The sequence below is a fragment of the Misgurnus anguillicaudatus genome, chromosome 17, assembly GCF_027580225.2.
Source record: "Misgurnus anguillicaudatus chromosome 17, ASM2758022v2, whole genome shotgun sequence".
Classification (NCBI taxonomy): Eukaryota; Metazoa; Chordata; class Actinopteri; order Cypriniformes; family Cobitidae; genus Misgurnus; species Misgurnus anguillicaudatus.
The window spans coordinates 24,160,510-24,173,945 of record NC_073353.2 but is presented as its reverse complement, the minus strand read 5'-3'; the positions used below and the strand labels follow the sequence as shown (position 1 = coordinate 24,173,945).

General features: G+C 38.6%; 1 protein-coding gene across 1 annotated transcript in view; it reads left to right on the top strand.

The window, feature by feature from the left end:
- Nucleotides 1-12,971, top strand: part of pth2ra (parathyroid hormone 2 receptor a) — a 119,487-nt gene extending 106,516 nt beyond the window's left edge. Inside the window, exons 10-13 of the mRNA XM_055215596.2 lie at nucleotides 1,350-1,444; nucleotides 2,630-2,768; nucleotides 7,717-7,758; nucleotides 12,126-12,971. Coding sequence (XP_055071571.2) covers nucleotides 1,350-1,444; nucleotides 2,630-2,768; nucleotides 7,717-7,758; nucleotides 12,126-12,512 — 663 coding nt within the window. The 3' untranslated portion in view covers nucleotides 12,513-12,971. The remainder of the gene's footprint in view (nucleotides 1-1,349; nucleotides 1,445-2,629; nucleotides 2,769-7,716; nucleotides 7,759-12,125) is intronic.
- Nucleotides 12,972-13,436: the final 465 nt, after the last annotated feature.

Below are 13,436 nucleotides of genomic sequence, written 5' to 3'. Positions count from 1 at the left end.
GCTGCGCATGAACAAAGCTGTTTCTCAGTGTGTGTTACTATATGGTCAGGGTATAAGGCGGCTGCTGCTTGCGCTGAGACCTAATGTTATAGGCTTTAGCTTCAATTTTGATGATATTATTTTCTAATCGGTTGCATATTATGTTGTGGATTTATCCCTCGAATACATACTGCACACTGAAAAAATCGCTAGTTGCACATGATTAAATTAAGTTTTCTTAAAATAATTTTTCTTAAAAATTTTTTTTTGGATCTACGTAATTTAATTATGTACACCAGCAGTGTTGGGGGGTAACACATTACAAGTAACGCATTACGTAATAATATTACTTTGCTGAAGTAACTAGTAAAGTAACGCATTAATTTATAAATGTACACATTAATATTTGTGCTACTTTTTAAAAAACGTAATGCGGGTTACTTTTCAGTTGAAATAATTCTGTTTTATAAAAATAGTATACTGAGTTAAACTGAAACGGAGACGGGAGGAACATCTGCAGGGCCTGTAACAGATCAAGCATCAGCCAACTCCGAAAAAGTCACGCAAGTATTGCTTTTCATGGAAAGTAACTAAGTAAAGCAATTAGGGCTGCAGCTATCGATTCTTTATGTAATCGATTAATCTAGCACTTGATCGATTAATCTGATAATTTTTTGTGTGTGTTTTTAAACAACAAAAACAAATAATGCATAATGAAAATGATGTGGCTGTCAAATGCACAAGCATTTGGCTTTATTTCTAAAAAAAATAATTTGCCAACAATTAAGCAATTTAATTTATTAATATGCACAACAGTGAGTAAATTAAAAAGTAAATTGAACAACGGTCCGTGTGAATTAGATCCCTGCACGTATAGTACGCGTCATAGGAATTTAACAAGCTTTGAGGCAGAATTTTTTGTAATCGAGTTAATCGAGTAACTCGATGAATCATTTCAGCCCTAAACGCAATTAGTTACTTTTTGGGGGAGTCAATTAATATTGTAATGCATTACTTTTAAAAGAAACTTTCCCCAACACTGTACACCAGTTCAACATTATTGAATCTAGTTTTCTTAAAATGAAAACCTAATTTAATTATATGCAACCGATGTCCAGAAGTTTTTTTTCAGTGTGCAGTCCCTTTTGTCTTGCTCTCTCAGAGATTTCACCTGTTCGCCAAAAATACTACTTATCTCCTTGGGAATGTCTGACACCGGTTTAAACACACTGCAGTAGACTGACCAGGCACGAAAGCTTGTCAGGAGTAGCAACAGTAACTAAGGAGGATGGAGCTTAGCGAAGGGTCAATTGGCTCTCCCTCAAAGCAAAGTATCAACTCAATGTCACTTCTTTGCACTTTTTCTTCAGCTCAACTTTATCCTGTTTGTCAATATCGTGCGGGTGCTTGCGACCAAGATCCGCGAGACCAATGCAGGCAGATATGACACGAGAAAACAGTACAGGTTTGTGAACCATCTTCTATATGTGCTCTAAACGGTCTTCTCACTTCCATTGGGACTGTTTTTAGTGCCCCGAAATTGGGAAATCAATGCCAAAATTGTCTGTGTAATTAAGATGCCAAAACCAATATCATCCTCTTTTTGTGCCATTAAATTGCTGCGAGTAGAAACCATGCATAGCCTAGAGCAACAGTTTATTTCCTTATGTAATTTAAAAACCTTTCATCTGACAGCCTGGATTCAAAATTCCCCATCTCTAAACTATTCAATAAGCTTCCCTTTCTATGCCTATGATTTGATTCTGATTGTGACTTCTATCACTCCCATCTTGCATCAGCATCGTGTTTCCCGAGTGCTTTGTATTAGAGGACCAAGCTTGTTACGTGCTGAAAAAACATGTTTAGCTTTCATTTTGATTTGGCTTTCGGGGATAAAATGCTTTCAGACTTAATAAATGCTCAGTTGGGTATTGGCGAGTCAAAATGTTATTGAGGATTTATTCTTAAACAATCCAGTTGGGAATAAACACAATGCCAAGGGATGTAATTTTGCTCCGCTAATAACAGTAATCAATTTGGTCATTACTGCTTTCCCGCTAATTTGTGGTCTGCGCAGCCACAGGTGTCAGACTGCACAGCTGCCGTGACAGAAAGAAAGCAATAAACTCTCGGTGTGCAGTCAAAATAGATCAAACGTGTATTTCGCCGAAAGAGAGCCCCAGGTGATTCATTGTCATGTTTTAAATAAAAAACAAAACAGTAATGCTAAAGACCTGCAGGCTCACGTCACTTAATTTGACTCAGATTCGCTGCAATGCTTCTTTTACTAAGCGCTTTGATCAAACTTTAATTAAAAAAGGATTTACACCTCATAATCTTACAGAGTTATTTTCAATAACTCTTTCGTGGCTAATTTGACAGACATTTTAACCCGTCTTCAAGACGTGTCCATTAAGATAATGCTGCGTATTTCTTTATTCTGATTAAAGCCATTCGAAGATGTGTTGGTTGACATTCATCAAAGCAGGATTAAAGACCTGTTTTATCACACCAACGCACATAGAGATCTCATTAAAATCATGCTGACATCACAAAGTTACATTGTGTTACAAATACATGCCAATGCAAAAAGAATTAATACGCTGAGACGAAAGAATACCTTTTTTTCATTAATTTATTGTTTGTTCAGGAAGCTTGCCAAATCCACACTAGTGTTGGTGCTTGTGTTTGGGGTGCACTACATCGTGTTTGTTGGAATGCCTCACACCTTCGAGGGTTTGGGTTGGGAGGTGCGCATGTACTGCGAACTGTTCTTCAACTCTTTCCAGGTAAGTGGAACTGATACTTGTTATGCATACGTAATGTAATCAGTTATCTCTGCAAGTCAAGATGGATATGTTTCTCTTTTGATAATCTTAGAATCATAATTTCTAATTTTTATGTTAGCATAACATCACCTATCATAATAAAAAGGCATTCATTTGCATGATTTAGTATTGAATGAATCGATAGAATAAAAAATTAGAAGGGCAACATTGAAAGAAAGATTATGTAAATTTGTCAAATGTTTTGCAACATCTTTATTTATAAGCAAGGTGGAACATCAAACTGTTCTTTCAAATGAACAGATCTGTTTGAGTTTAATATGATTTGATACTGTAATTTACATTCAATTGAAATTGTTCGATGGTAAAGCAAAATGGAAACATCTGAAGTAAATGTATTATTTAATGTTACCTCACACACAGGCACACTGCAAAAAATGACTTTCTTACTTAATATTTATTCTTGTTTTCAGTAGAAATATTTAAAATTTCTTAACTTAAGATGTATTTTCTTGATGAGCAAAATGACCTACGAAAATAAGTCATAAACAATTAATAAACAATTTAAGTAAATTTGTGCTTAAAACAAGCAAAAATATCTGCCAATAGGGTGAGAAAATTTAGCTTGAATTAGTGTTTGCTTTCCTGTTTATTACTTCCGGTGAGCCACTAAAGCTAATGGTAGTCTATCGCGAAGGACACAAGTGTGCCGTTTTGACTGGCTGTTTAATGTTTATTATGAAATCCAAGAAGACCGACATAATTTGTGCAGTTAGGGGTTGCCATAATATCTAATACAAAGCAATAAATCTTTACAAAACATTTGTTTTAACCATAATACATGCACAAGAACTGAATGTGTATGTGGCACACATGCACTCATGATCTGTATTTACAAATCCATCCATTACAACCTTTTATAGAAATTATTGAATATATCTTCATATATCAGGCCACTTGTTATTTTCATCCCCACACTGGTTCATACATGCCAGGTGGAGGAAATATTAACTGTTTAAATCATGTTAAGACAAAATATCTGCACAACACAAATACCAACTTTCAAGGACATTCTCAGTATAAAAAAGATATTTCATAAAGTAATAATGAAGTAATAAAAGGACAAAAGGAAATTTGGGCACAGTAATGCAAATCCACCAAAACTATTTCCCATGCAACAGCAGTTAAGGTTTTTCATCAGAGCTAAAAATGCAAAAGATGGCTATGTGGTCAATAATGGTCAGTAATAGGGATGCACAAAAAGAAAAATTCTTGGCTGAAGTCGAATAAAATGAAACACTCAGCTGAAGGCCGAATACCGAACATGTTTTTTATTTTCTTAATTATTTTGCCAATTTTATCACCATTGCACAAGTTACATTTTAAAATGTCCTTTTTTATTTCTTTGTATTTAACAATGAACATTTTTAACATTCTAGCAGACATTATAGGGCCTTTTTACACCGGTCACTTCTCTGATTTGTTGAAACTCTTCCATTTACATTCAACCATATAAATGAGTCTTGGCTAAATGGATATTAATCCCATTTTCTATTTTCCTGCTCAAAATGCAATTACATATTCATTACTCCAACTTAAAAAACTTGCAACGACGCTTATGCCTGGAGTATACGGTAGTCTATTTTTAAGTGTGCGCGAATGTACGCACATGGCTGAATGCACAGCCTTCACTTCTAACTTGTATTTCATCTTGAACAATTTCATTTGCCGAACATTTGGTGTATTCCTAATCAGTAAGTAAGGTGTTGGTGTTAACTTAAATATACTGTAATTTATCTTCATTCATTACCAGCCTGAGTTGGCGTAAACTGCTATTAACCCATGTCAAAAGCTACCTGTAAATAGTTACTGTATGTGCCTAAGTGGGGGTGGATGCTGTAGATAATGGCATCGTCAGCATAAACTAATACCTACTGTAGCATCAGTACTGTATACTGTCTTCTACTGTATATTGATAAACTGTAAATCAAAAATGGTACCTAACATTGAGTCTTGTGGCACCTTAGCAGCTGCCAGGAAACAAATCAAGAATACATTAAATAGCACATGCTGAGAACAGATGTAAAGACAGATGGCAAAATATCCAGTGGGTTGTTTTAAAACAATATGCAAGCATTCAGACGACTCTGTAGCAAGATGCAGTGATCTGTTGTAATCCTGGAAGAGCTGAGCTTCTATAACATTAGTAATACAATAACTGAAGTAATAGCGCTACTGTATATTGTATATTTAGGATTCTCAGAAATAATGAGAGTGGCAAATTCAAATGGTATTAAAAGTAATAAAAAAGCTTACAGTCAGCATCCTAGTTCGTTTGGAGAAGTGTCTTAACACAAATGTGACCCAGTCTAAAAACCCATCTAAAGTCATGGGTCAAAAAAAATTATATAAAGAACTGTGAAAAGTCTGTGAAAATATAACCTTGATATCTTTAATATTGACTGAGTAGGAGTCAATAGCCTCTTTCACACAGTAATTCTGGTAAATTACCATGAATTTACCAGAATGAATTTACCAGTAAATACAAAAACGTGCTGTTCACACACGCAGTGGCGTTCCGTTATTTTACCAGTAAGACGTCATTCACACATCAGTATCAAAATACCGGTAAATTCGTTGAGAAAGCGGAAGTACCTGTAGCACGCGGCGAGCTCAGTGTTGTTTTTGTAAACAATCCACGTCGTTCATAACCACGGTCCGTATTTTGTTGTTTTCACGTCTGTGGTAAACAGTCGCGAGGTTGCTCATGACCAAACAACATTGAATGAGACGACGTCAAACCGAAAATGCGTTTTTAACAACAGTACTGTTTGCACTTTAGGTTTCACAGAGGGCGTGCTAAGGACGTTGGCAATTCGGTGGTAAGCTGTTTTAAACAACTTTGGTAAAGAAATGTGGACGTAAACTTTAGGTGTGCTCAACTTTCAAGCAGCATGTGTGTGGAAACGTCAGTAAACACTGCGGGGGTAAATGCGTCATCTGTATTAAAACGCAATGATTGGCCCGAAGCTGTCAGCACGGTCTGACGTCGTCCGTTCTAAATGCCGGTAATCCTATAATTTTCGTTCACACATAGCGCTTACCGGTAAATTACTGGTAATCTTAAAACCTGTCTTACTGGTAAATTGGGAGCACTGATTTACCGGAAAGGTTCTGTTCACACATGTTAACGTCAATTTACCAGTAAATTACCAGTAAAGACTGTATGTGTGAAAGGGACTAATGTCATAGATGGAAATCAGTGTGAAATCTGGAAGGAAACTTTGGTGCTTTAATCAGATTTTTAGACTTTGTAGGATTTCACAAACAGTGTCCCAATTTTTGTCAAGGAATTGATTGAACCAGAAACACCAAAGGAGAATGAAATTGGTAAATTTATTAACTAGCGTCATGAGGACAGATTTGATTTGAACAACCTGCTCGATGACAAGCAGTCAGGCTTCAAATGCAACCACTCCACTGAAACAGTGCTGGTAGCGGTCACTGAAGCATTACAGCTAGCAAAAGCAGAATCTAAATCCTCTGTTCTGATTTTACTAGACCTATCGACAGCCTTTGACACAGTCAATCATCAAATCCTACTTGCCACCCTTTCATCGCTAAGATCATGGGCACTCCCCTCTAATGGTTCAAATCTTATCTTTCCCAGAGCTCCTTCAGTGTTTTGTGGAAGGGTGTGCGGGCCACAGCTCACCAGATGGTCACTGGGGTCCCTCAGGGATCAGTGCTTGGTCCACTCCTTTTTCCATCTACACAACATCCTTAGGACCTATCATAAAGGCACATGGATTATCCTATTACTGCTATGCTGATGACACACAGATCCTCTTTTCATTTCACCCAGATGATCGCACCATAGCAGCACATATTATAGCCTGCTTAAAAGACATCTCGGCTTGGATGAAGAAGCACCACCTCCAGCAGAACCTCGCTAAGACAGAGTTGCTTGTTTTTCCGGCACAACCCACGCTGCAGTACGACATATCCATTCAACTTGGCAACACGACCATTTCTCCTCCCAAAACAGCAAGAAACCTCAGTGTTGTCTTTGACGAACTGTCCTTTTAACATTGCAAAGACAGTGCGATCGTGCCGTTTTGCATCCAATGAGTGGCATCTTGTGTTATCTTCACAAAGGGTCACTAAATCATGTTCCTGCTCATTTTCCTTCACTTCTCCTTGCTGGTGGAATGACCTTCCTACTGCAATCTTGTAAGCCACATCTATTGCAACAGTCAAAAAACAATTAAAAACCCATCTTTTCCAAATTCCACTTCACATAGATATTGACTGCACTTTTTTCTCTTCTCCCTTAAAAAAAACCCACAATAAATTGCTTTTTCTCTTAACAGGTATTGCTTTGTAAGTGAAAACTTGTATTTTGTTATTAGCATCTTTTTATACTCTTTGTATCAAATCTGATAGACTGATAGTGTTTTACAAACGTCATGTCATTAAGTACTTGTGAAAGATGGAGAAACACATTCAAGTGTCAGAAGTTCAGTTAAATTCACACTTCTCCAAATGGGCCTGACATCACTTGACACACCACATTGATTTCTGTGATGTTCAGCTGTGATTGACGGTTGCTGAATGAGTTGAGAGTCTTTTAGCCAGAGTTGAGTTGTACAGTCACTGTGCTTTTTGGCAGCATCTCAAAGTTAGATCACACATCACATTGTCTTTTGACCCACTTGCTTTTAGAGTTGTAGGCTCATACTGTACATGTGCCAATAAATTGCCAAATAGCATGTGAAACTAAAAGTTAATTAGAATTTAAAGCATTTAAATTGTTGATTCCCAATACTGCACAGAAAATAAACCAAGCATCACTCCGTGTGAAAATCTAGTTCAATACTTTTGTTTGTTAGTAGATAGATTAAGCATTTACATTGTGTAATACGTTGTCGTGTTGTTGTTCTTCCTGCAGGGCTTCTTTGTGTCCATCATCTATTGCTACTGTAATGGCGAGGTGAGTATCTGCAGTGATAAAATGATCACAAAAGCAAATACTTCTCTATTGTAATAAAGACACACATGATGTGTACACCAGAACTACATGTCTGCATAGCATAGCATGTCACTATTTTGCAGTGTCTCAGAGCTTGAACATTTTGTCTTATGGCTTTTCCATTGCATAGTACCCCACGGGTTGGGTCTGGTCAGCTTACTTTTGGGGGCTTTTCTAATGGGAACAGTACGTAGTACCCATACTTTTTTTTATTACCACCTCAGTTAAGGTTCCAAGCGAGCTGAGCTGATACTAAAACGTGACAGGAAAACACTGTAGATCACTGATTGTCATTAGCTTTACCTTCAGGCTTGGGCTGTCTCGAGCAAACCTGTTGTCATCTGTGCTTTGTTGTTAGTTCCCAAACTTAATTTTAGCGGCAAAAAACATCTACAGGCTGAGAATCAGGTACACCATACCAGTGTTTTCCTTGCAATTTGTGGCGGTGCATCCGAGATGCGCACGTTAGCATGTATGCACAGCATTTTTGCAACTTAGCGAAGCATGTCGACTGATGCCACGGGTGTTTGTAGAGAAACTGTAATGTGAGACAGAAGTATTGATAAACGTGATGTGCAAACATCTATTTGTGGTGGTCAATTTAGATTTTGTGGCAGACTGAGAAATAAATGAATGTATGGGAAAAACTTAAGGCTGGGACGATTAATTGTGCAAATGCGTGTTTTCTGAATGAATAAATTTGAATGAATTACAGTGAAATGCCGCCACATCCAAAAGCCAGAGGGCGCTCTTGTGCAGACACTCCATTTGTGCCAGAGAAGAAGAACCATTACAACACTATACCAGGAAATGCCTATAAGCAAATATTACACCGCTGTTCTTCAAATTGTTTCAGGTATTTTCTAGCCTGGCTAACACCAGACCAGTCTCATAGAGAATGAGACGTTGTCTGGGAACCACATGCTCATTTTCTTGTATTTGAGGCGTGGTTTACGAATGCCCAGAGTCGTTAATTGGCCACTACGAATGTCTATCAAATGCGTCTGTACGTAGCTCATAGCCAATCGTTTCAATTATACCAGATGACGTATGTAGAGCGACATCAATTCAAATTTAACAACTTTTATCGGTACGTGTGTGCACAGCTGAAAGCTATGCAACTAAACCGGTAGCTGTATATTGTATTGAAAAGCAACACAACTTAGTGGCACTGTGACAACCACAGTACAGGCATAATGACAATATGATATTATTAAATACCACTTCATTTATAAGTTAATTGTACTTTATCGATGACGATGCCTAGCAGGTTGGTCCTATAAAACTCTGTGGCTATCATGTCTTGCCATATTCAAACATCCTTCTTGGATATGAAATTGTTAAACGCCAAAAGTTGCTCTTTTTTATAAACTTGCATTCAAAACTACTTAGAACACTGTCTAAGGCTGCATTGAAAATTAATTTCGCGTCTGCTGCCATGTTGAATAAACAAAACTGCTTTGGTGTGTCGCATAGACGGCGTCATCGTCTTGCTGCCCCCTCCCCGTTCTGTGATTGGTTCCCTATTTCAGGGGAGAAATTGGTCCATAGTTTCCATGCTAGACTTGCAGCGTGAATACATTTGCGTTTCATTAAAAATTATTATTTTGTTGAGCATTAAAGCCCATCAGATCAAGACGATGAGCTGTGGGTGGGACAAGCATCTCATGTTTCAACGGTCACAATTATCACTGGATGAAACAGCAAATATTATGGGGTTCTTTTTGTGCCAAAATGAAGTCGACATGCTATCTGTGTATGCTGTGTGTCGTCTTCCATGTCTGTGTGTCTGTTTACTGTCTGTGTCCATGCTATGTGTTGTCTTTCATGTCTATGTGTCTGTGTCCATGTCTGTTTGTCTGTGCTGTGTGTCGTCGTCCATGTCTGTGTGTCTGTTTACTGTCTATGTCTATGTGATTGCCCACATGACTCAACTTTTGTCTGTGTCAACTCAACTTACTCCTGTCATCTTTCATTGTTGTTTGACTGTGTCATCTTGTTGTGTCAATGCACATAGACATGGAAGACGACACATAGCATAGACAGACAGACATGGACACAGACACATAGACATGGAAGACGACACATAGAGCCCTTTTCACACAGACATTCCATAAAATACACGGGAAAGGCATCCGGGATTTTTCCGGGAGCCTTACTTTTTGAGTTCTTTCACACTGCCATGATTACAATGCATCTGATGGTCCAGGAAAGACATGAGACCTATAGAAAGTCCCGCCCTCTCTACTATGAAGCGTCTGAAGTTTGCATATTATATATTATTTCTCTCTCCAAGAACCACTCGCGTGCATTTTTGTTTATGATAAGATTATAAAGGAGCGCGTGACGCACCGTTCTAATGCTGGTGATTGATCTCAGCTTCAGTGTGGATATTTGTCAAGCTCCCTGATCTGTGCTTTAATACAGTTTTCAGTCATTTCTCATCGTGATTGTTTATATGCATTTAAAACCCGCCTTTTGAGGTGCTGATCGTTATATCTTGTTGGGATGACATGCGGGTATTTTCCTTTATTATAGCTCAATGAGCACGTGACGCGATATTCTTTTATGCTGCTGAATGATCTCCGTTTCAACGCAGTAAGTAACGAGCAAACTTACCTGATATCTGCTTCAGTCCAGTTGGCTGACATTTCTAGTCGTGAATGTTGTAAATCCTTCATTTTAAAGAGTTGAACCAACTTCATGTTGCCATGACACGCGTGTCCTCACTACGGCACGTGCGTCATTGTTTATGCGTCTCATTTATCATTTCCTGATTACTGCGTCAATATAGTTTGCAACATTTCTCGTGGTGAATGTTTATATGCATGTTATCTCTCGTTTTAAAGAGCTGAACCATAACTTTTGTTGTGATGATGCGTGCGTCCTCACTATGACACACCCATTACGGCATTCTTTCGGCTTCTTGTTCACACAGAGGGTTATCCGTGTATCTGACTAGGTCCTTTTTCTGGCAACGATCCCAGAAGATTAACGGGACGAGTTTGTGTTCACACAGACGCTTGTCTGGCAATTTTACGGGTATTTTCTGGGACCAAAGGTCTGCGTGAATGGGGTTTAGCATAGACAGATAGCATGTCAACTTAATTTTGGCACAAAAGGAACCCCATACAAAAATAAATTGACCATTTTAAAAACAAATTGTGAAATTTTAAACATTATTTCAACTTGTCTTTTGAATATTTTCATTTTTATCAACTAATATACTTTACCCATGGATATAGTAAATCGCATACAATTATCTGCAATTAATTCTACTAAAACATTTGACATATTTCTCCAAACTGTGTTGCCATTTGTGATCACGTTACCACGTGTGTTGAAGCATGGCTTCAGTTTAGTTGACTTTATAAAATGTTTTAAAAGCCTGAACTTTGTATTACAAGACATTTGTGTTAATTTATTCAAGATAAAGTTATCTATTGAAACAAATAACAGTGAAAATGCTGTGAGGAGAATGAAGAAGAGCTGTAGACTGTGAAGAGGATTGGGTAGTGCAAGAGGATTTGTTCATTGCGTGATTGAAAGTCAGTTTTGTGATGCCGTTTCATACTCTCCCTTTATGAATCCCGGTGAAAAGATTCTCTTTTGCTGGAAATGGAAAGCATTTGACGGTAACACCTACAACAAAGTGGGTCCTCACCAAGCATCAAAAGGGGTCTGGAGAAATGTATTGTGGCACACAATACATACAGTATGTGTGCCAGACTTGTTTTTAACATTTTCTTTACAGCGTTATTTCATTTAATACAGAAGCCTCGAACAACATACTGTGGTGTGGATAAAATTCTCTAGGCATGCAGACATCAAAGGCTACATACATAAATTCAGTAGTTTTTGAAGTTGACTTCAAAAACCGTTTGGGAAATTCTTTTGAAAGAAAGTGTAACGGTACATTCACACAGGGCGGCAGCGTTAACGCTTGATGGAGGGCGATGTGTTTAAAGCATGGTCAACAGCCAATCACAGTGGCCGCAACACATGCTCCTCTGTTCTTCAGTCTTCTATGTAATTGGCTGGCTCTGCACCAAGTTATTTGCATAAGGCGATCTGATTGGCTGATGCATGCGTTGGCGCTTGAAAAGTTGAGAAATGTTCAACTTCTTCTGCGAGCAACTGCAGTGACACAATGTTATATCTCCAGCGAAAATATTGTGAACATTTTAAATTATGCATTTGGCCTATACTTTTATCCATGTCCAGCTGACAATCCACATACCTTTATGTTTAATCAATAGGTCCTGAAACCATATACAACTACTACGTTTCAGTTACACAAAATTAGTGTCCTCACATTTAATCCTCAGGTCCAGACCGAGATCAAGAAGACATGGACGCGGTGGAACCTTGCCTTTGATTGGAAGGGCCCGGTGATTTGCGGAAGCTACCGCTATGGCTCTGTATTAACCGGCCTCAACAACAGCACCAGCAGTCAGTCCCAGCTGGCCGGAGGTCCGGGCACACGTTCCACCACGCTCTTCTCCAGCCGGGTCTACCGCAGCAGCGGAGGTCCCACCATCAGCGCCCATGCCGCTCTGCCAGGCTACGTGCTCAATTCGGACGCTGACAGCTTGCCACCCTCCATACCCGAGGAGCCAGAGGACAGCGCCAAACAGGTGGATGACATCCACCTGAAGGAATCTCTGCCCACGAGACCCAGCAGCGGCCTGGAGGATGATGAGGAAACTCTGTAAATAATGATGCGGTAATAGTCGGTCTGGCATAACAGCATGTTTCATTTAAAGCACATTGCTGTGGATAGCAACTTTCCATCCGCAGCGGACACTTCCTGTCAAAGCTGTGACACGTAGTTTGTTGGCACAATGGCAGTAGCGGATAGATTGATATGTTCGTGACAAGATGTCTCCTTGCCTCACTTTGACAAAAACTCGTATGGCACAACTAAAAATGTGGAAACTTTAACATTTATAAATGGCTGCTTTAAATACATCTGAAACTGTCAATAGGCGAAAAAATCAACTTATTCTTTTATTTGTCGTTTCATTTGCAAAGAATCCGAAGAATAAAGTGTTTTTGTGGTGAAAAGCATGAGTTTCCATACATTTGTCTACTTAATGAAGGTTATGTACAGAATAAGTGATTAAAAAAAAAAATTAAATGCTGGAAAGAAATTATGGAGGTCTCCATTGCACTTTCAATTACATACTGTAGGAGGCATTTTTAAACTGTATTTGTGAAAAAATTACATTGTTGGTTTGAGTCCTTTTAATTGTTAAAGGGACACTCCACTTTTTTTGAAAATATGCTCATTTTCCAGCTCCGCTAGAGTTAAACATTATGCTGCGTTCCAGAGCCCATCCAAACCAGTGGGATGTAGGACTTATTCTACCTCCAACTAGGAAAAGTGCACTGGAATGCCTGTCGAAGTGGAACCTCCTACCGGCGAACTCGGGGGAGTTCGACCTACCCCGACTTCAGAAAAATAAGTCGGAGGACAATGGCGGCGCCCATAGATCGCGTCGTCGTGAGAGGAAATCTTCAAGGAATAGACTATAAATTGTACTTCTCTGCTTGTAGGGTTGTTTTAGACACTGTAATTTTAACACAACTTGTTTTTTTTTATATTATGGCGTGAAATTATGTCGTTATTATCTGTT